Source organism: Mastigoproctus giganteus, chromosome 10 (assembly GCF_048544385.1).
Source record: "Mastigoproctus giganteus isolate SK-2022 chromosome 10, ASM4854438v1, whole genome shotgun sequence".
NCBI classification, from domain to species: Eukaryota; Metazoa; Arthropoda; class Arachnida; order Uropygi; family Thelyphonidae; genus Mastigoproctus; species Mastigoproctus giganteus.
Window position 1 is genome coordinate 60,571,702 of NC_143584.1, and position 23,685 is coordinate 60,595,386.

Consider the following 23,685-nt stretch of genomic DNA (forward strand, 5'->3'; position numbering starts at 1 on the left):
AGCAGACACATTACCTTTATTCAGATTTTACAACACATGGAATCTTCATCTTACGTGTTCTTAAATTTTAAGTTGTATTTCTTTGCATATTTAAGTTTTACCTCTTACTGTAAAAAATTGTAATTAGCTTGAATTACACAAATACCTTGAGATTACTGCCCATAACAGAGAATAATACTATTAGCTCACACTTCTATTTTGCAATGTAGGCTACTACAGCACACCAGGCCACCAATTTCTTAATAAAAATGCTAATTTTCATTAAGGCTACAGTTTTTGATTAAATTCAGCATTTAAGGAAATTACATCTAAAATTGAATTTTTTAAAAAATTCAATTTTAGATGTAATTTTACTACATTTTTGTGAAAAGAAAAATATAGAGAAAAACTGAGTTTTTGCAAAAAGATGGAAAAAACTCTTTGTCACCACAGAGAGACAGGAAATGGTCAAATCAAGTTAAAAAAAAGCCAAATTCTCCATCGTTAATCTGGAGAGTTGGCAGTTTATGCTTGAATAATTATTGTCTACTGCCATGGAAAAATTTCAAAATTGAGAAAATTTCAAATAAGATAAATTATGCTTGGATACAAAATTTAGACCAAATGTATTATTAATTCAAAACAGAAACTCAAACATTAATTTTATAAAGTGAAATAAAACAAAACAGTTTTTTCATTTATAAGCTGAATAGGTAAAAAAATATACACATCATCCTTCCAGATTTCTTTTAGGTCAAACCTTGATCACAATCAGTTCTGATTATACAAGAAATGCAAACTCTTTCTCCATATTTTATCAAACTGCATTAAAAATTGCCATTATTAAATAAAATCAGAGTCACTTTGTAATAACTTGCTTAAACAGGAATACTTACATTACAATTATAAACTACAGCTTGAAAATGCTCAGAAAAGAATCCTGACTGAATTTTATCTCCATTCTGAAAATTAAGAAAACATTTTGCAACTTTCTGAATATTGTGCATGTGCTTATAATCAAACTGTAGAAGGAAGTTAAAAATGTACCAAAATTAACTTTAGCAAAAACATCAAAAATTAAACAAGAAACACTGTTGAATTTAAAGTAGACAACCAGAGATATGAGAAGAACAATGCAAATCCTCTTATTCTATATACAGCTAAACAGGTAATTTTGCATAATGTAATCAGTACATTCTGGGAAGATGTGACTTTAAACATAATGTGATTTTCCACAGTTTACAACCAGTGGTTAGTGGGGGTGTTACAACATAAACTGCAATAACATGAGTATAAATACCTTTTACAAAATACAGTCATTAAGATTCTGGACTGCTAAAAGTTGACACTGCAAGTAACTGATTTTTTTTGCTGAATTCGAATATTTTTAAATACAATTTAATAGAGCTTACAAAAAAAAAAAATAATAATAATAAATGTCATAAACTACTATGAACATCAAAAAATATGCAATGGGTGAAAAAGGTGGAACTTTTGGATAATGAAGGACTGGTAGATGTTTATAAGAAAAGAACAGCAATGAAAAGGAGATTCAAATGGTAAAATGCTTTCATTGTCTGCAAAAACAGCAGTATAAAAATTATTCGGTTTCAGATTAGACCAAGAAAATGCTCAGGAGTGCCTAATTAAGGGTACTTGAGCATTTATCGACTGAAGAAATACTATAAATCTAACATGGCCTAACAGTGATTGCCAGTTCCTAATTACTAATTAAAGAACACTGCCAAATGATATAGTGAATTTATTGCTGCCATTTCCAACATCAGCTGGATTTTTCTCCTATCAATGTCAGCATGGCAATTTTCAATCAGCTTTGGTTTGGTTTGATATGGTATTTAATGGAGCACTGGCAGCTGAGGCCAATCAGCTGTGAATGAATGAATGCAATTGTCAGGTGGCAGTACAGGCAAAAAGCATTCTCTAAATTTTTCTTTTTCTTTTTTTTTTTTTAATTACAGTTTATTTCAATTATTATAAAGATGGATGTCTCAAAATTTTTACTATTAAAAACAAAATCTCCGGGAGAAAAAGTCTGTCACATAGAAACGTTTTTTTTTTCTCCAGAGTCAAAAACTACTAAATAAAGACAACAATGACAATTACAAATGACAGAAATCAGTAAGAGAAAGTGGTTTAACAAGTATAACTGATATAAAGAACACAAATCATAATGTTTTAGTATAAAATGCACAATGCAATTCAAACACAAATTCAGTCAGAAGGCCAAAAGGAACTAAGTCCAAGTTTCTGATAACAATCCCACATATAATTTCAATCATTGCTATCCTTTTACTATTGTCTCAACTGTCTTTCTTTCTTTCATTTTTTTTTTGTTTCTTCTTGCGCACTTTTTTTTTTTTTTATGAAAACCCCAAACACAACAGGTATTAGAACCTATCATACTTAATACCATGCTTGGGTTGGAGGTTGAGAAGATGAAAAAAGATATTTGTTGACATTAGACTTGAACTTCTGTAGACCGTAATTTTCAGGAAATATGAATGAAAGAAGGTTGTTCCACAAAAGTGGGAATTAAAAAGTCAATTCAGAAGAACAGTGCCCATGGAAGTATCTGCAGAAAAGGCATGCAGCAGAAACAGTATGTCTATGAGACAACAAGTGGAGAGACACTGTTAGAGATGAGTCATTAATTAACCTAATTGCCCTCTTCTGAATGGAATCTAGAAGCCTTAGAGAGGTTTTCAAGGCACCACCTCAGATGTGGGAACAATATTCCATGGTAGGGCAGATTTGTGATTTGTACAGAGTAAACAGCTGTTTGGAAGGAAAGTAACTCTGACAGCGAAAGAGAAAAACAAGTTTTTTAGATGCAGAGGAAGCAATATTTGAAATGTGCTTGTGAAAAGAGAGAGAGAGATTAGAAGTCAGGGTAATCCCCAAAAGAGATATATCATCTTGCCTAGAAATCAGAGCGTCACCAAAGGTAAGCATAGCAGCTGAAGAATCCTTTTTCGCGAAATATAAGAGAGGACTGAGTTTTTACAAGGATTGAAATCAACTAAGTCTATCTTTTCCCCACAGGAGAATTACCTGGAGATCAGCATTTAAGGAATTGGTAGTGTACATTCAAGAAATTGTAGCTGATTGAGCAGGGCAAGGATTCTAAAAATGGAAAGTGGAATGCAATGTGCTATCATAGGCAAAACTATATGGATAGGATTTCCAGTCAATGGAAGAAGGTCATTAATATACAAATGGAAAAGAGTGGGGAAAAGAACTGAACCTTGGAGGACACCAGCATTACTGGAGAAGTTAGAAGACAGAGAGCCATCTACCATCACCCTGTGAGTGGTCAGAGAGAAAACTGGATAACCAATTACAAAAAACAGTTGGCAAACCATAAGATGGAAGCTTGTTTAGAAGACCTTTATGTCAAACACGATCGAAAGCCTTTGAGATGTCAAGAGCAACTGCGGCGAAGGTAAAGAAAGCCAAAACAAGAACGACGAGAAATGTTGGATAACTTACGCGGAAAATTAGTTTCCCGATACAGCACTCACTCTAGCACTGCTTGCTCGGTAAACAGATGGTAGGTGTTATCGGTCTGGAGCAAAGTCGAGAACGATATATTGATTGACAGGTAGGCGAGGCAAACGATATGCTGATTGGTGTGCAAACACAACACAAGATAACATCGGGTTAGTATAATTTTAGTAACACTAATGGTAACTTTCCCTAATAAATGCTTTCCATAATGGTGAAAAAGGTCAGGTTACCTCCACTTGAATCCCATGGGACTTGAACCCCTCCTGAAGTGGAGGGCGTAACCTAATCTTTCTTTAGAATCACAGTCATATTTAGAAATACATTAATAAAAAAATAAATTTTTTTATGACGTATTTTTATTTTCTTGTTCAATAATATGTCCTAATGGTGAAAAAAGTCCAGTTACCGCCACTTAAATCCCATGGGAGCTTGATCCCCTCCCAAAATGGAGGGGGTAACCTAACCTTTTTTCTTTAGAATCATGTGGACTAGTGCATAAATTGTTTATAAACAAAATATTATTTTTTTATTACTCTACTTTTATTTTTAAAGACACTTGTGTGGCTACACACGTATCATAACATCAATCAACACCTCAACAGCTATACATTATATATATATAGAATCTTTCTTTCTTTTCTTATATTATTTCCTAACCTAAATGTTTAAGGTTAGGTCACTAAATATAAGGAAACCGTTTCTATTATTTCCTAACCTACCAGGTTATGAAATATAACGAAAAATAAAGATACCTTTTCCTTTTTTCATAACCAAACCTAAATCAACAGTATAGTAAAAACACTCATGAACTCCAAAAATCTGCCTTTAATAATGAGAAAAAAACATGATGAAGAACATAAAAATGAACAGAACGAAACTTTTATTAATTTAGTTTTCATCAAAAAACCAACCAACGTTTTATTTTCCTTACAAATTTCTTCCATCTTTAAAAGATACATCATAACAATTACGTGTTTACCATTCACTACAAAACTATTATTCATCGTTCTTTACTCATAAATACACATTATAATGCCAACCAATGACTACACAGTAGCTTGTCGTCTGTCGTGCCCACCACCAATCATTTCATCGTTTGCCATGCCTACCTATCAATCAATATATCCTTCTTGATTTTGTCTCCAGACTGATAACACTTACTGTCTGTTTACCGAGCAAGCAGCGCTAGGGTCCAGTGTCAGGAAACTAATTTTCCCTTAAGTTTTCCAACATTTCTCGTCATTCTCGTGTTGGCTTTTATTTACCTTAGCCGCAACTGCTTGCGTTTCACCAAACTTTTCCATTGAATTTGTCCATAAATGGGTAACAAAGCCAGAATATCACCAGTGGATCGACAATGAGAATCCGTATTGGCAATCGTTGATCAGACGGAAGGATTCTAAGTATTTTAAGAGTTGGTGGTTAATTGATTTCCCCATTACTTTAGAAAGAGCAGAAGTAATTGCAATGGGACGATAATTGGATGGAAGGGATTTGTCACCCTTTTTAGGATATGAGCAAATTTCCAAGTAGAAGGTAAAACATCTTTGGAATAAGAAAGTGAAAAAAGGCAGCAAAGAACAGGAGTAAGTTCAGGAATGCAGGTTTTGAAAACAAGTGGAGAAATACAATCAGGACCTTGAGCTTTCTTACCAGAGCACAACAAGCAACAGAATATTATTATTATATTTCAGTAGCAATCTTAATAAAAATGAATACGTTTGCACTTAACTAAACATTTTTACAGTTAATGGAATCTGTAAAGATAATGAAAGAAATCCATTTTCAAGAACAATGGTTAACAAATGTAGAAGTATGCATTTTTGGAAGTGAGTAGTTTGAATATATTTAAGGAAGAATCAGACATATTATTAAAAGGGATAGACAGATGAGGTGGATAGTCTGGTTTTTTTTTTTTTTTTTTTTGCATCATTTGCCAAAATTACTACTACTACTGTCAGCATTAGCATTAGCAGAGGCATACGATGCAATAAAGCAAGCATATACAGCATCAGCGAAAAAAAAAACAAAAACTCTTCCCAATTCGCCCATACATTTGCTCTAAAATTTTGTCCAGTTCTTCCTTCAATTTATTTAAGCTATCTACTTCTACAATGACAGATGGAAGTCTGTTCCAGCAATCAACTACTGCTGGCTAAAGGCAAATTTCCGCACATTTTTCTACAACTGTCTTTCCTCAATTTGAATGGACTGGCCATAAGATTTAACGGAGGAAACCGCAGTGGGCCGGAGGCTGAAGACCGACATGCAATTGCATGGCCATAAACACTGTTGTGAGGCCGCTAAAAGTTTTCCCTGGTAAGAATTTTTGACCCAGTCTGCCTCTGTTCACAAATGTTGAATGATCCTTGATGTCTGCTATAGTCAGAAGGTTGTCCAGTTTTGATAATAATGTTACTTTGTTTCTAATGTTTCTCATTGCTGTAGATTTCTTCAACAGCAATGAGAATATTTTTTACCATTCTTTGCATTTTGTTACAACTTCACAGAACAATCTGTAATGTTTACTCTGGTGTCAGTATTTATTTTATTTTTTTATTGAAAATCTGTTGCTGGATCATTTACAGATTATAGAAAGATGTAATATGAATTTCAAAAAGTTATTTTTCATGATTTCAAAAATTTTAAAAGATTTTATTTTAAAGTTTTGTATGAATTGAGTATTAAATATTTAATATCTTCCGTAATATTTAGATTTTACTTTTCTTATCATAATTACATATAATAATGTAACAAATGTAATACATTTTTTCACAAAGTCCTTATGGACACCCCAAAACCTGCTCCAGTTTATCTCTGTGTTCGGTACAAAAATTATAAGTTCCCAAGTGTGCCGTGGCGTGAAAACAGTTTGAAAAGCACTGGTATAGTACACATTATTGCAACAGTTCATAGCTTATCTATAGAACCTTTGTGGCCTAATGATGATAACTAAGATTGCCACCTTGGCTAAGCCTATTCAAAAGATGAGGCATCACATATTGTACGTTCTGATAAACCCCAGGGGCTCACATCTGGTGAGTATGGGCTTGGCACACCCAAGGTTCTTAGCTGGATATCATCATTCTTCTCTTTCTTGGTGATTCCCTTCTACTCTCTCTCTCTCTCTCTCTCTCTCTCTCTCTCTCTCTCTCTCTCGCTCAGGGTAACTCAGAAATTTTCTTTTGGCTGGTGCAGCATAAGCCTCAGGCTTCCTTGCACCTTATGGCTAATAATAATAATAAGCCAATGATTTTATGCTACAAAGAAACTTAAGTAGGTATGCAATTTGTATGTGAATCATGAAAAGGTCAAGTGTATATTAATATACAATATTAAAAATCAGAATGGCTTTTACCATTGGCTGGTGGATGTTGATACTGCTTGAACTTAGCTGTAGTAGCATGGGTAATCCTGCACTTTAATGTCATGAGTCATGGTCAGCTCGCAAGTCACCGCCAACTCCAACCTGTTGTTGGCAATGTAATATGTACTGTACTCGCAGTAATTTATTATTATTATTATTTTTTTATTTTTTTTTTTTTTCATTTCAGAAAGAATAAAAAACAATTTCCTGACTATATAAGAATTTGATTATAAAAATAAGAGTAGATAGTTATAAAAACATAATGGAAATAGATAATTATTATTAATTTTTAATTTTTATTTTCAGATAATACATTTTGTATTTCCTGAAAATAATAATAATAATAATAATAATAATATTATTATGACTATATTCTGTGATTATTTGTATATATTTGTAATGATTTGTATACATCGCACATTTCAGCGTTACCAATTAACCTTACGACTGAAAGACAAGTGTGTCTTATATGTTAATTGGTAACACTGCAATGTATACAAATTATTACAAATACTGTATATGCAAATATTCACAAAATATAGTCATATTATTATTATTATTTTCAGGCAATACAAAATGTATTATCTGAAAATAATAATTACCTATTTCCATTACTGTTTTTATAACTATCTACTTTTATTTTTATAATCAAATTCTTACGTAGTCAGGGAATTGTTTTTAATTCTTTCTGAACACAAAAAAAAAATAATAATAAATAAATTACTGTGAGTACATAGTACATTGCCAGCATATACAGGGTGTCTCAAAAATATTGGTACAAACATTTAGGGGAGGTAGGTAACATCTAAAGGAATGTGAATCGCATAGGAACCCATAACCGGAAACGTCATGGGAAAGTAGTAGCAGAGGCACAAGAAGCAGAAATAACACAAGACAGTAATTAGTGGCAAACATTTATTTGACATAATATTAACAATGGAGTATGAGATGGATGCATTTCATGATGTTACAACAGATGCTCGAAGGTTCCACCATGAGACGCGATGCATGCATGGCACCGACGCGGCATGGATTGGCAGACACGGTCGAACATACCTGGAGTTTCCTTGACAGTAGCAGCAGCGCAGACAAGTCTCGCCACGAGATCCATTTCCGTCCCCACAGGCGATTCATACACGATAGATTTGAGGGCCCCCACAGAAAGAAATCAAGGCTCGATAAATCAGGTGAGCATGGGGGCCAGACAACGTGTCCACCACGGCCAATCCATCGACGCCCAAAATGCCTGTTCAAATGGTCACGAACACACCTTCCATAATGGGCAGGCGCCCCGTCATGCTGAAACCAAATGTTGCATCTCACATTTGCTGGAACATCGTCAAGTAACCCTGGTAGAACTTGTTCAAGAAAGATCCGATATTTAGCGGAGTTCATGTTGGATGGTAACAGGTATGGGCCGACTAAGCAGTCACCGACCATACCTGCCCACACATTTATTGCGAAGCGATGTTGGGTCACATGGGGGCGCACACCGTGTGGGTTGTCGTGAGCATTGTGCTGATTGAATAAGCCTTCCCAAGTGAAATAAGCCTCATCCATGACCAAAACATAGGCCGGAAAATTCAAGTCTTGAACACTTTCTTGGAGAAACAACTGCGCAAAAGCCACACGTGCAGGATGATCTTGGGGGAGCAGTAACTGAACCCTTTGGAGATGAAAGGGGTGTAATGAATACCCCCTTTTTAAAATTTGAAATGGGGTATTTGAAAAAAGCAGAAATCATAAAACAAAAACACCTTGTTTAGATGATTATTTAGGAAGAAAGAATTAACTGATGATAAAAGTTGATGTTGAAATGCACCCTTAAAGACTCAAAAAAAAAAAAAAAAAAAAAACATTCTATCCTATTTAGAAAGATGGTTGGTTTGGTTGGTTGGTTTTTAGGAGCATTAGCAACTAAGGCCATATTGCTCCGGAATATGCGGTGGTCATTCCTTGACCTTTCCGCATCCTCCGTATTTGGTGGTGACGGGCTCGAACCCCAGTCTAATCAAGAAACGTGTGCTGCGCACTGCTGCTCCTTCCCACCTGGCTACGGAGGCGCCCTATTTAGAAAGAGGGTTATAGAATATTTATATTATGCTTACTTTGTAACAAACATTCTACTTGACTTCTTTTTTATTGCATTGTAATGTTAAAACATTACTCAGGCAACAAACTTTTTTTTTTATTTAAAATTCCAAATATCAATATCGATTTGCTGTATGAAGAATATGTTCTGCTGAAATAATTCCATAAAAATATTGAGACAAAAGACCTCAAAAATACCACAGATTTTTTGATAAATTTTTTAAAATGCATACGAAGTATGTAATACAGAAAAAAAATATTAATTTTGTTTTTGCTTTGCCTCACTCAAATGCAATAAGTGAACGTGTATTTAGCTCAACATTTAATGCATGGAAAAAGGATAGAAATAAATTAGACCTAAAGAAGGTTGAAGGAGAACTGTTGTTGAAAATCAATCACATTATGTCATGCAAAGAATTTTACGCATATGTACTAAAAAATGAGAAACTGTTAAAGAAAATTCACTCAAATGAAAAGTATTGCTAGGTAAATATTTTCTTTTTGATAAAATAAATCAAATGAATATGTATCACTATCAATTAGGTAAAACATTTGATGTTAATATTTATAAAAATTTCTTTTAGTGTTTATAACACTTGCAATAAAATTTTCCAAATTAAATGAATTAAAGCACGGGTTAATTTTATAATTTTATAATAAATTCGGTTAATTTTATAAAAATTTGACTAATTTTATAAAAATTTGACTAATTTTGCATTCCATGAACTTGTAAAAATCAAAACAATATGGAAAGAAAATATTTGTTATTAAAATTGGTCATTTTTTTAAGATGTAATGCGAGTACCCCAAAACGAGGAATGAATACCCCAAACATGAGTACCCCGTGATCAAAATTTTAATCTGGTCACCCTACATTATAGTGATGATGCTTCTATGACCGACTTCACAGTTTACACTAAACAACGACATGGAAACACACTGTTATCACGTCCCGTGACGTGATAATAGTGTGCTTACGTCTTAAAGTACAGGATTACCATAACCCCTGGCTTGTAGCCATGAAGGGTATTGTGTACGGCATGTGCATTTTGTATGCAATAAAGAGTTCTTCTTCTTCATGTTCTCTTAAATGACAATGTACATCACACGTTAATTATAGCATTAATGGTAGTACTACTACTAGTAGTACTACCATTAATTAATATCTCCTACTACTGCTACCACAACTAAATTATTAGTGTATGATATTTTTTGCCTTATTGTCTTTTTTTTTTCCTTTTTTCAGATATAAAAGTATAAATTATAAATCATCTCTCCAAAATGTATTATCACAAATTAATAGCCCAGAAAAGAAAAGACAAGAAAGAACGAGAGGAAAATGAAAAAAGGGGTTAACAAATGCTCTTTCAATTTGGATTAAGTGCAGCTTCAAAAAATTTTTCATTGAACTCATCTATAGAATTGGAGCAAGAAGAAACTGTTGGAAACCTCATCACTAAAGAAGGAGCAGCTGATTTGGGTAATCATGCACAGGATGTTGATGAAGGGGCAGAGACAGAAAATGAAAATGGAAAACAGAAAGAAGCAGACACACAGGAGCATGCGGAAGTGAATTTGGAAAACGAGAGGGGTAATCATAATGTAGGCCTTGACATTGGATGCATCACAACTGATTTTTCCATCTCAAAGGGAAATAGAAAAGTACATTACGAATGGTCACATCCCTTTGCCTAAAACATTTCCAAAAGATACCTGCAATCAAGTTTTCCCAGAAAGCACAGTGAAATTTCAAAGCACCAATGGAGAACTACATGCAAGAGACTGACTTGTCTGGAGTCAACAGAAACAAGCATTATACTGCTTTCCATGTCGATTATTTTGGAACAAGACAGTCAACAGTCTCAAGAATAGCACTTCCTAGTTCATTTCACAAATATATGTGGTCTCAATTCTAATCTCAACGATGTCCATTTCCACTTCCAGTCTGCCAAACCCCATCTACTTTTTTCTGACAGAATCTCAGTTATCGGATGATTCAACAACTGCTCATCTCAGTTGCCCAAATTATTCATTATATGATTCCTTGCGCCTCAAAGGTGACACTTGTGCATATGTCCATTCCGATATTCCCCATCAGAGACTTGGTAATTTGGAATCTCCTCTTTTCGATCTTCTCTGGCTTAAAATCTCTCTACCTCATTGTGTCAAATTCATCTGTTGTCTCTACCGTTCTCCCAACTCCACTAACCACTTGGAGCTCTTTGACTTCCTCTCTTTGCAACTTGACTTTCTCCAGTCCAACTTTCCTAACAGTGAGGTAATTTTCCTTGGTGATTTTAATGTTCACAACTCCAGCTGGCTTCCATTTTCTAGTCACACCGACCCAGCAGGTCGAGATGCTGAGACTTTTGCAATTACTAATGACCTTGCACAGATTGTTCATTTACTTACAAGAATACCGGACAATTCTAACTACAGCCAACATGCTTGATCTTTTTCTCACAAACAACACTTCTAAGTACACTGTTGAAGTGAGTGGTCCTTTAGGCACCTCAGATCACAAATTGGTAATTGTCTCTTCTCCAATGGAGCCTTTATTTCATGGCATTACATTGTATTGTTTGGAATTACAAGAATACAAAATGGGATGACCTGCGAGATTTCTTTTCTTCTTTTCTTTGGTCGGATTAAGGTTTCAAAACTTCTGATGTCAACGTTTGCTCAGATATTGTCAGTGAAATTATTCTTTTATGAATGGAATCCTTTATTCCCCAATCAATTTTAAAATCTCGTCTTTTATCTAAACCTTGGTTTTCCAATATATGTGCTAAGGCTGTTCAAGAGAAGAATGTTGCATATTGTAATTGGCTTGTTTCCAATTCTTCAGTTTCATTTTCTGCCTACACCAAATCTCGCAACAATTGTAAAGCAGTTATTCATCAGTCCCAACTAGATTTTGAACAGGCTAAGAGTAGAAAACTTACTTCTTGCCCTAATGGCAGCCGAGAATTCTGGTCTCTTGCCAAAGCTGTTGGCTGCAACTTTTGCCACCTCTGTCAAAACCAGATGGTTCTGTTGTCACTTCAGCCAAGGATAAAACTGACCTGCTAGCATCCCATTTTTCTTCCAACTCATGTATTAATGATCTTGGTAAAACATCTCCCACTATTCCCAACACGCTCCATTCGATGCCTCCTGTGGTCTTCCATCAAAAAGAGGTCAGAAGGATTTTGACGAATCTTGATGCTCAGGAAGCTCCAGGTCCTGATGGTATTTCTCCACTTGTTCTCAAAACCTGTGCTCCTGAACTTACTCCTGTTCTTTGCCACCTTTTCTCAATTTCTTATTCCAAAGGTGTTTTTTCATCTGTTTAGATATTTGCTCATATCCAGCCAGTTCCCAAAAAGGGTGACAAATCCAATTATTGTCTCATTGCAATTATTTCTACTCTTTCTAAAGTAATGGAGAAATCAATTAACCGCCAACTCCTAAACTACCTAGAAACCTTCCGTCTGATCAACGATCGCCAGTATGGATTATGTCAGTGTCGATTCACTGGTGATATTCTGGCTTATGTTACCCATTTTTGGATTAATTCAATGGAAAAATTCAGTGAAAAACAAGCAGTTGCTCTTGACATCTCAGGAGCAACTGCTTGTGTGAAACACAAGCTTCCAACTTATGGTTTGCCAACTGTTTTTTGTAACTGGTTATCCAGTTTTCTCTCTGATCACTCACTGAGGGTGATGGTAGATGGCTCTCTGTCTTCTACCTTCTCCACTAATGCTGGTGTCCCCCAAGGTTCAGTTCTTTTCCCCACTCTTTTCCTCTTGTGTATTAATGACCTTCTTCCATTGACTGGAAATCCTATCCATAGTTTTTCAGACGATAGCACATTGCATTCCACTTTCCATTTTTAGAAACCTTGCCCTGCTCAATCAGCTTCAACTTCTCGAATATCTGCTTCCAATTCCTTAAACGTCGATCTCCAGGTAATCCTCTAGTGGGGCAAAGACAACTTAGTTGATTTCAACCCTTCTAAAACTCAGTCTTGTCTTATATCTCGCAAAAAGGATTCTTCTGCTCCTATGCTTATCTTTGGTGACACTCCGATTTTTAGACAAAATGATATATCTCTTTTGGGGATTATCCTGACTGCTAATCTCTCTTGGCACAAGCACATTCCAAATATTGCTACCTTTGCATCAAAAAAACTTGGTTTTCTCTTTCATTTTTAGCGTTACTTTTCTTCCAAACAGCTCTGTACAAATCACAAATCCACCCTGCCATGGAATATTGTTCGCACATCTGGGTCGGTGCTCCCAAAATCTCTCTCTCAGGCTTCTAGGTTCCATTCAGAAGAGGGCAATTAGGTTAATTAATGACTCATCTCTAACAGAGTATCTCCACTCGCTTTCTCATAGACGTACTGTTTTTGCTGCATGCCTTTTTCTACAAATACTTCCATGGGCGCTCTTCTTCTGAATTGGCTTCTATAATTCCTGCTCGCTCTTTCAAAACAATCCGAACATGTGCCGCCACCAATCAATATCCATTTACTGTCCAACTTCAAGCTCACAGAACAAACTTTTCATCTTCCTCGTTTATTCATTCAACTGCCGTTTTCTGGAACAACCTTCCTTCATATGTATTTCCTGAAAATTACAGTCTACAGAAGTTCTAGTCTAATGTCAACAAATATCTTCTTTCATCTTCTCAACCTCCATCCCAAGCACGGTACTAAGTACTATAGGTTCTAATACCTCTCGCGTTTGGGGTTTTGATAAAAAAAAAAAAAAAAAAACTTCTGCGTCTAAATCTGTACTGGTATCTGCTAAAGGCTGAAATTCTAATGGGAAGTGGCTGAAAGTTTCCTACAGGATCCTGGAACATGAAAAAGGCAATAGTCACAGAGAACGTTACCTATCTTGGTGAGAACTACAAAGATGCCTGTTGTTTCAGACAGGAATTGACACCATCTTAGAAGCATCAATTAAAACTGAAACTGTGAAATGGTACAATCTTTTAAAGCGCATCATCGATGTACTCTTCTTGGGAGAACGTGGTCTAGCATTTACTGGTTCATCCCAATGAATTGGTGATTCAAACAGTGGACACTTTTTAGGACTCATTGAACTGCTCTCCAGGTGGGACCCCATCCCTCAGGAACATGTGCTAAGTTCCAGGAGTCACAGAAAACGGGTGAGCGGCTTCAAGTTCATTATCTCACAAAATGAATTTATTGCAGAATGCTCAAATCATGTGAAACAACACATTTTGCTAGAGAGGCAATCTGCAAAGTACTTTGCAGTAATAGTAGATACCATACCGGATTCCTCCCATATTGAACAAAGAACATTTCTTTTGAGATACATAATTTTAAAAGAAACGCAGTATGAGATTCAAGAAAGATTTCTCAAGTTTGCAGATTGTAGCAACAAAAGAGAGGAAAAAATTGCTCAGTTGATAACTGATACATTGAAAGAACATGCTGTTCCTCTCAGTGATTGTTAAGCTCAAGCCTACGATAATGGGGCAAATATGGCTGTAAAATGCAACAGCACACAAGCAAAATAACAAGAACAATGCTCAACAGCAATTTTTTCACCTTGCAGTTGTCACACACTCAACTTATGTGGAAATGATGCAGCTAAATGCATACCTGAAGCAATAACCTTTTTCAGAACAATTCAAACTGTTTACCACCTGTTCAGTTCCAGTCCTAAGTGGTGGGAATTACTACAAAACTGTATTGGTTGTTTTCTTCGTGGTGTCTGAAATAAGATGGTCAGATCGTGTTGACTGTGTAAAGCCTTTTGTAGCTCACTTGCCTGGCATTAAATTAGCACTGGAAGACCTCCTACAACTAAATTTGAGAGCCAAAACAAGAAATGAAGTCCATGGAGTTTTATTATATGTGACATCTTTTGCCTGTGTGTGGTACAAAATATTAGCTGGCATAGATATTTGCAACAAGGTCATCCAAGCTAGAGATGCCACACTGGATGTTGAAGCAGCAAACAAACTCTCCTCACAGATCTAACAAAACTTCAAAACAACTGGAAATGCATGTGGAATGAAGCAAATTGGTTTGGTCAAACTTAAAGATAGAAATAAAACTCTCCCACAGATGTGGTGGAGTTAGGCGCAAGAGGGCAAGACCGCATGACGACAGCACACCTGATGCTAACTTGGAGGAAATGAATGACACAGATGATACACCAGAAAAGGCCTAATTCAAAAAGTGTGTTTTTCATTTTGGTAAACAATGTTATAGCAGGATTAACTGTCCACTTCAATGCTCTTAAGCAGTTGGCAGAAAATTTTGATTTCTTGTGGAAATATCTCACCATGTCTGAAAGTGATGTGGAGAGAAAAGCTTTATCTTTATCAGAGCAATATCCTGCTGACCTTAACAGTGATGACCTTAACACTGATGAAAAAATAGCAACATTTGCCCTCAGTATATAGAGCAAATTTTGTAAATACACAGTTAAAGCCATTAGATCTGTTGAACTTGTTAACAGAGTACAGACATGGTGATCTGTTTCCAAATGTTTGTGTTAGCTTAAGAATACTATTAACAATTCCAGCTCATGCTGTGATTCAAAATTTTTCCCAAAAAAAAGCCAGGAAAGCTCTTTTTTTAAATTAAAGTAAATACTAAGCCTAAAACCAATACTAAGCCTATGGGTAGCAATAACCCAAGAGAAACATACCAACTGTGTGGTACCACACTAAGGGAAGTGGAAAGTGAAAAGACGGGGGTAATCGTGCAGTCAAATATGAAGTTTGATGAGTAGTGCAGATGGGTTGCTAGGGCAGGTCATGCAGTCTTGTCAATGATATATAGGAATTTTGCTAGCAGGGACAGGGAGGTGATCGTCTCGTTGTACAAGGAAATGGTCAGGCCGCAATGAGGCTTCCAGACCTGTACACAGGTCTGGAAGCCTCATTTTAGGAAGAAAGTAGAGTTGCTAGAACGAGTACAAAGAAGAGCAACAAGATTGGTGAAGGGAACAAAGGGGTGCTCATACCAAGGAAAGGCTTAAGTTCTGAAAATTGCAGCACCTGGAGAGTAGGCACCTGTGAGATAATCTGAATGGGTTGAGCAAGCTGAATGCTGATGGGGTTCTTCCTCTTGCTCAGATTAAGAACCTGAGGGGGCACAGATTCAAATTGAGGAAAGACAGTTGTAGAATAGATGTGTAGAAATTTGCCTTTAGCCAGTGGGTGGTTGATTGGTGGACCAGACTTTCATCTTTCGTTGTGGAAGTTGATAGACGAAATAAATTTAAGGCTGAGCTGGATAGGCATTTGGAACGAATGAAGGGGTGAAATGGGAAGGGTTTTTTTTTTTTTTGGCTGATGCTATATAAGCTTGCTTTCTTGCATTGTATGCCTCTAAAAATGCTAATGCTATCTACCTTCTTTTTACTTTTTACTAATAATGTCTTCTGTTGATCTGATCTGCATTACAATATAAAATGATGTTGCAATGTGAATTCTTTCTCCTTATCTGTATTGTAGCATAAACAAAGATGTTCAAATCAAATCTGCTTTCTTCTCTGTGATTCTCTTTTATTTTTTTTTTTTTCAATTTATCATGGAGGGAGTATAGGAGCATAAGGCCTCAAATGCAGAAAATCAACAGAGCACTCCATTCCACCCCTTTTTCATCATCCATACCCTTTTTAGCCTTACAGGCTACAGCTTAATGGCATAAAACCATAGTGGATAAAAACAGGATGACTAATGGAGAAGAGAAGGGGGCCCAAAATAAACTTTGTACCCCTCATGTTAAAATTCCTCTCAGAGGCCGTGGATCTTGTAATCTGTCAGCATGGATGGTGCCTGGTAAACTGACAGCAGAAGGCAAGCTGGGTGATATTCTTCCTTCCCTTGTCTGTTAAACTGGTGATATAATTGTATCTCATTCAGGCATCAGTAAATTCTCTTCTTCTAATGTACTATGTGATAGATAAAAATGCTACAGTTTCTATAGAAGTACATAATGGTTTTTTTGAAACACTTATCATTATCATCAACCATTTTCAATCCACTGCAGGATGAAGGCCTTTCCAGTAACTTTTCAGTTCCTTCTGTTTTGTGCAGTGGCCATCCATTTACTGTCCACGAACTCTTGAATTTCATCTGTCCATCTCCATTGTTGTCTTCAAGGTTTTCTTTTAGCTCCTCTTGGGTACCATTCTTTTATTTTCTTAGTCAATCTATCATCATGTCTTCAAGCTATGTGTCCTGCCCAAGTCATTTCAGTTCTTTAGTTTTGATAAGAATGTCCCTTACTTGAGTTTTCTGCTTAATCCATGTGTTTCTCTTCTTATTGAATGGTCTGATTCCTAATATAATTCATTCCATTCTTCGATGAGTACTTTTCAGCATCTCCTCCATTCTTTTGGTGACTGCCCAAGTTTCACTTCCATAAGTCATGAGGAGTATTGCTCCTCACTATGTGACTATATTTCCTTGACTTCCAGCCATTTATTGTTACTACAGCTAATGACTTGTCCAAGATAAGAATAGAAATCCACCAATTCAACAACAAGTATGCCCCTTCCTGTGGCATACTTTTCCAACATTACTTTTGTTTTAACCTTATTCATCTTTATTCCAAAATCCTTATTAATTCTGCATAACCGATTAAGATTTTCTTCTAATTCTTCGGAATCACTTGTGATTCCGAAGAATTAGAGGAATGTGATCACAATGCCTTCTGCAAATCATAAATGGTTTAGGTATTTTCCATTCACATTGACTCCTTTCTACGACCAGTCCAATCTTCTGAAAGCTTCTTAAAGGGCAGCAGTAAACAACTTCAGAGATATTGCGTCTCCTTGTCGAACTCTTTTCTCAATTTTAAATTTGATACTGTCTTTGTCTAGTCTAATAAACGAGGTAGCGTTCTCATATATTTTTTTCAAAATCAAATTTATGGGATGTCTATGCCTTGTCTTTCCAGTGCTCAAAACATTGCCTTGTGTTTTATGGAGTCAAATGCCTTTTCATAATCCACAAATGCCAGGCATAATGGAGTTTTATATCCATTTGCTTTCTCCATTAGCTGTGATATTACGTGAAGGTAGTTGAGAAATCTGTCCTAAACCAAGCTTGCTCTTTCGGTTGATTCTCATTAAGTATTCTTTCTAATTTGTTAATAACGTCCCTTGTGAACAACTTGTAGATGTGAGACAACAAGCTAATTGGTCTATAATTTCCAATTTCAGATTTATTCTTTTCTTATGCAGCAAAATTATGATTTCATTATTCCACTCCTTAGGCATCACGCCTAATGTATTTTGTGAAGAGTCTTGCCAGTTTCTGTGTCCTGTCTCTTCCTCCTAATTTTAACAACTCTATGGTAACTTCATCTTCACCTGAACTCTCTGAATCTTCATTTTCTTCAATGCATGTTCTACCTCATCGGGGAGAATATCAGGTATGTCATAAGTGTTGCTAATTTCTGGTCCATTGCTTGCATCATTTCCTCACTCCTTGTATAATTCTTTATGGTAGTCTTCTGCTATTTTAATTATGCCTTCCCTGCTATTTATTAATACCCCATCTCTATTCTTCAGTTTCAGTATCATTTGCCTTTCTGTATTACTGCTCATGACCTTTTTTTTTTTTCCTTTAATGCTTTTTCTACCTTTCTGATGTTAAATCTTCTTATGTCCTCTATGAGTCTCTTTCTAATGGCTTTGCATAACTCAGTATACTCAATGTCAGTGTTTATCTTGCTCTTCATTTGTCATCTTCGGTTCGTCATTGACAAGTGTTTCTTGAATAATTTTTTCTTCTTTGGATTTCTTTTTGTTTATAGGTTTCTTGGGCTTTATCACTTTCAAAAAGTTGTTGTCCTCATTGATACCTTGATCCCGAAAGGTCTGCAGAAGCTCAAACTTGTTTCTAAGTTCCAGTACATACTGCTTTTTCTCCTCTTCTGTTATCTAAAGACCTTCGTATTATTTCCTCGAGGCAGGTTTTTTCCTTTCTTTTCTTACATCTATATCACGTGTGCATCTTACCATTCTGTGATCACTTGCAACATTTACCTTGTTCAGAACAGTAACATCATTCAAGATATATCTTCCGTTAGTGAGGATGAAATCAATTTCATTAGTTGTTAATCCATTTTGGCTCTTCTGTGTCAACTTTCTTTTCTAGAGAAAAGTGTTCATTATTGACATTCCTCAAGATTCTGAAAATTCCACAAGTCCTTCACCTCTTTCACCAATTCCAAAATTTCCTATAGTTTCCATTTCTGTGCTGTTTTGTCTCTTTCCATCTTAGCACTGAAGTTCCCCAGTGATGTAGTGATGATGTATTCCATAATGATGTAGTGAGTTTTCTGTTCGTCTAGAAGTCTCTCAATTTTGGTGTACATTTCTTCAACCTCTTCATCATCATGACTCGATGTTGTTGCATATATCATTATAACCTTTAATTTGTAGCTCTTAGAAATCCTGAGTAGAGGTCTTGACATCCTTGGACCAATTATGTACTTTTGAATTCCAAAATGTGAATTCCAAAAAGTGAATTCTGAAACACTATGAAAAAAATATATATATACTTTACCATGCTGCCCCATATTGGTTTCGCTGAGCATTCTTTCAGACTAGTCTTCAGGTTTCAGGAAGATGCTTCTTTGTAACTTTTGTCACATTACAGCCAACCTGGTACACTGTGTCCCTCAATAGCACAGAACTTCGAGAAGTTCTGTTTTACTAAAGGTCTAATACGGAGGTTTCTTAGTCAGTATTACCTCTGTAAAACACCTTGATATTGCATTTTAGATATCCTCAATATTTCTTCCACCTATCTTGATGGAGGGAGGGAGGGAGGAGATAAACAAATGGGGGAAGCTTGGTTCCCCCACTCAGGGATGGGAATGCAATCATATGCAAAAATGGTCTTTGATAAAACCTTTCATAGTCTTTGAGGGTAATTTTTCTTCTATAACGTCTATTAACAGTGATAATTTTCTCTTCCCACATGTGAGGATACAAACTCAAGAAGCCAGGAGGACCATCTCATTAACAATATTTGCAGTGGTCTGAATTGAAATGAAGGGCAGACCTGATAACTGTGATTTTTCTGTGTACCAAATGCAATGAAAGTGTCTCATAAAATCCCTTAAAGCATGTCAAGAAATAGTATAGAGCTTTCCAGTTCAAGGGTAATTTTTTTCCAACTCCTCCTTGTCATGACTCAAACAAATTAGGGGATCACAAAAATCTTCACTGAATACAGTGAAACTTCTCCTAACAGACACCTTTCTTTAACAGATATCTCTCTACAACGGACATTTTCAAATTCCCAAACTCTCCTCTATTGGTTTTAACGTGTTTTCAGCTTCTGTCTAGCGGACATTCTCTGTAACGGACACGAACAGGCAATCTGCACTATTTCGTTTAGATTAGCACTTAATTTGATCTCCCAATAACAGACAGCGGGCGAGCTCACGGCCCCCTTTTCTAGGAACGTTCCTTCCACGTATTGCCTCAATCGTGTGTTTATTTTTTATTTCTGATTCTCTGAATTTTATCAAGGTTTACATCGTGGTTCTAAACCCTTTTTCAATAATTTTAAGGTACATGTAAAACTTCTGATGAATTCGGTGTGTGCAGGGGGGGGGTAGAAATTTTGTCGGCCTTTCGTCTTTTGAGTTTGAGTTTTCAGTTTTGTTCAGTGTCGTGTAAAGTGCACAATGTCTTCTTGTAAACATTTAACTTTAAAAGATAAAGTCGAACTCATTAATGTGTATGATGGCAAAAAAATAGTGTTTGCAATCTCGCTGCAAAATTTAAAATCGGGAAGATGCAGGTAAGCGACATCCTAAAGAAAAAAAAATGAACTGCTCAAACAATTTTGGCAACATGTAAATGATCACATTCAAAAATCATTCCCGAAAACTGTTGGACTTCAAATTTGTCACGCACGTGCTAAAAAAATTCCCATTAATGGGCCTATTATTAGGGAAAAGGCTTTGGAGGTTGCAAAATCTATGGGAGTAAATGAGTTCAAAGCTTCTGTGGGATGGCTAGACAAGTTCAAAACTCAGCATAAAATTTCTTGGAAAACCGTAAGTAGTGAAGGTGGATCTGTTGATACTGAGGTTGTAACAGAGTGGACCGTCAAATTGGAAGATTTATGTCGTGATTTTGAAGCTAAGGATATTTACAACTGTGACGAAACAGGGTTGTTTTTTAAAGCTCTTCCTGAAAAAACAATGAGTCTAAAAAACGAAAAGTGCCAGGGCGGAAAAATTTCTAAGGAACGCTTGACTGTACTATTGTGTACAAATATGCTGGGAGAATTTGAACAACCTCTTGTTATAGGAAAACCACAAAATCCTCATTGTTTCAAGGGCATAATGTTGAATCTTTTGAATGTTGACTGGAAGTCTAATAAAAAAGCGTGGATGACACGAGTTTTATCATGAGCGAATGGATAAGTCACTTTAACCAAAACATGGATAATGCTGCATCTCACCCGCACATTGAATTGTCCAACATTCAAATCGTTTTGCTGCCACCAAACACATCTGCAGAGTGTCAGCCCTTGGATCAAGGGATAATAAAAAATTTTAAACTTCACTACAGAAAACGTGTTTTAAGACATCTCATTGCAAACATGAACGATGTAACATGTGCGAGTGACCTTGCAAAGAAACTCAGCATCCTAGATGCGATTCAATGGATTTCCTCTTCAGTAAACGCAATTAGAAAACAAACTGTCGTGAACTGTTTTGTAAAGTCTGGCTTCTCAAACGCAAAAATTGAAGTTGTGAACAGCAATGTGCAATGTGGATCACCAAGAAGAACAAGAACTTCAACATCTATTGATAATGTACGATACTTCCGCTACAAGTGATCCTGGCTACAAAGATAGACTCGAACCTCACTACAGAAGATGGTGCTCTAGATATCAATGACATTATCATCGATATTTTTCAAGAAGTTCCTCATGAGGATGAAGAAATGGAAGGAGGTCATTCTGTCGAAGAACATATTAACGACGAACCACCGATGAAAATAGAAGAAGCGCTCATACAAATCAATCGTTTAAAAATGTTTTTCGGCGCTGAAGAAGATACTGAAGGACTTTTTATGGTTTCTTCACTCCAAACAAATGTTGAAAACAAAATTATCAGCCGGAAGAAGGTGCAGAAGAAAATAAGTGATTACTGTATGTATTTTACTTAAGATAAAGTCATAATATGCATAGCACAATTGTATGTATATTATTTACAAAAATATTGTGCAAAATCTGTATATAATTTAATTTAATTTTACATTAAATGTTTAACGATTTTTCTTTATCTCCTGTGTATGTAATTGTATATTATTTACAGAAATATTGTTCAAAATCTGTATATATTTTAATTTAATTTTACATTAAACATTTAACGATTTTTCTTTCTTTCTTTTTTTTTTCTCACTTAGACTTCTTGTTAGCGGACACTTCTCTCTAACGGACAGATTTTTGTTCCCCATGGCTGTCCGTTAAAGGGAAGTTTCACTGTAATTAACGTCAGCTGTACTTATTATTTTTGTTTAATTTCTTTTCTACATATAGTAAAATTCCATTACAACAAAATTTTCACCACAGCAAAAATATTTCTAGGAACCAGTCAAATTCCCATATTGTAAGTTGTTTCTAAGTCTCATTTCAATGAAACAGTTTTGGAAAAAAAAATTCAGCGGAGGTAAAGAAAGCCCACACAAGAAGCACACAAAAGTTCGATAAATTTACCGGTAAAAGTACTTTGCCGTAACGGTATTTGTATTGTTGCTTGCTCGGTAAACATACAGTGGGTGTTATCGGTCAGGAGTAACAATTGAATCCCATGGGAGATTGAAACCCTCCCGAAGTGAAGGGGATAACCTGACCTTTTTTCTTTAGAATCACTGGTGGACTAGTGGATAAATTGTTTATTAAGAAAAAAAAAAAAAAAAAGACAAAGGTAAAGGAAGCACACACAAGAAGCCCGGCAAACTTTGAAAAAGTTTACCAGTGAAACTACGTTACGAACATTTTTTATAACGCCAGAACTTCCAATATGACTCTGTTTGTGATTCAATTAGTTAATTCAATTAGTGATTTTAAAGAAAAAAGGTCAGGGTACTCCCCTCCACTTCGGGAGGGTTTCAAGCACCCGTGAGATTCAACTTCTACTCCAGACCGATAACTCCCACCGTCTGTTTAACAAGCGAGAAACAATACAAATGCCGTTACGGCAAAGTACTTTTACCGGTAAATTTCATCGAACTTTTGCATGCTTCTTGTATGGGCTTTGTTTACCTTAGCCAAAAATTCAGTACAACGAATTATTTTCAAAAATACCTATGCTTAAATTTACTAGTTCACAATAAAAATATATTCAGAAAATTATGAATAGCAATGTATAGTCCTAAATACAGTTATAGAAGCATTCACAATTGAATCAAAATATGGAAATTTTTAAAAATATGGCAAAAGAATTCAGTATTACACCCACTAAGTTTTCTATATTTTTGAATGAATCATATACCCTCCAACCCTGTGCAGCATGAACTAATATAGCATTCCAGCAATGTTTTACACAAAAAAAAGTGTTATTACAAATTTCTTTACTTTGTAGAATAAATTTAAAAAAAAAAAAAAAAAAAAACCATGCTCAAATCGAAGAAAACGTATGAAAAGCGAACTGGAGACAGCAACAAAACAGACCTTGGTTTTTTATGATTTCAAGTGCT

The 23,685-nt window shown here is 35.6% G+C and overlaps 1 protein-coding gene across 1 annotated transcript in view; it reads right to left on the bottom strand.

Annotated features, from left to right (window-relative positions):
• LOC150079049 (meckelin) overlaps positions 1-23,685 on the bottom strand; it is an 860,544-nt gene that overhangs the window by 646,363 nt on the left and 190,496 nt on the right. The window contains exon 7 of the mRNA XM_090382499.1: positions 876-941. Coding sequence (XP_090238625.1) covers positions 876-941 — 66 coding nt within the window. The remainder of the gene's footprint in view (positions 1-875; positions 942-23,685) is intronic.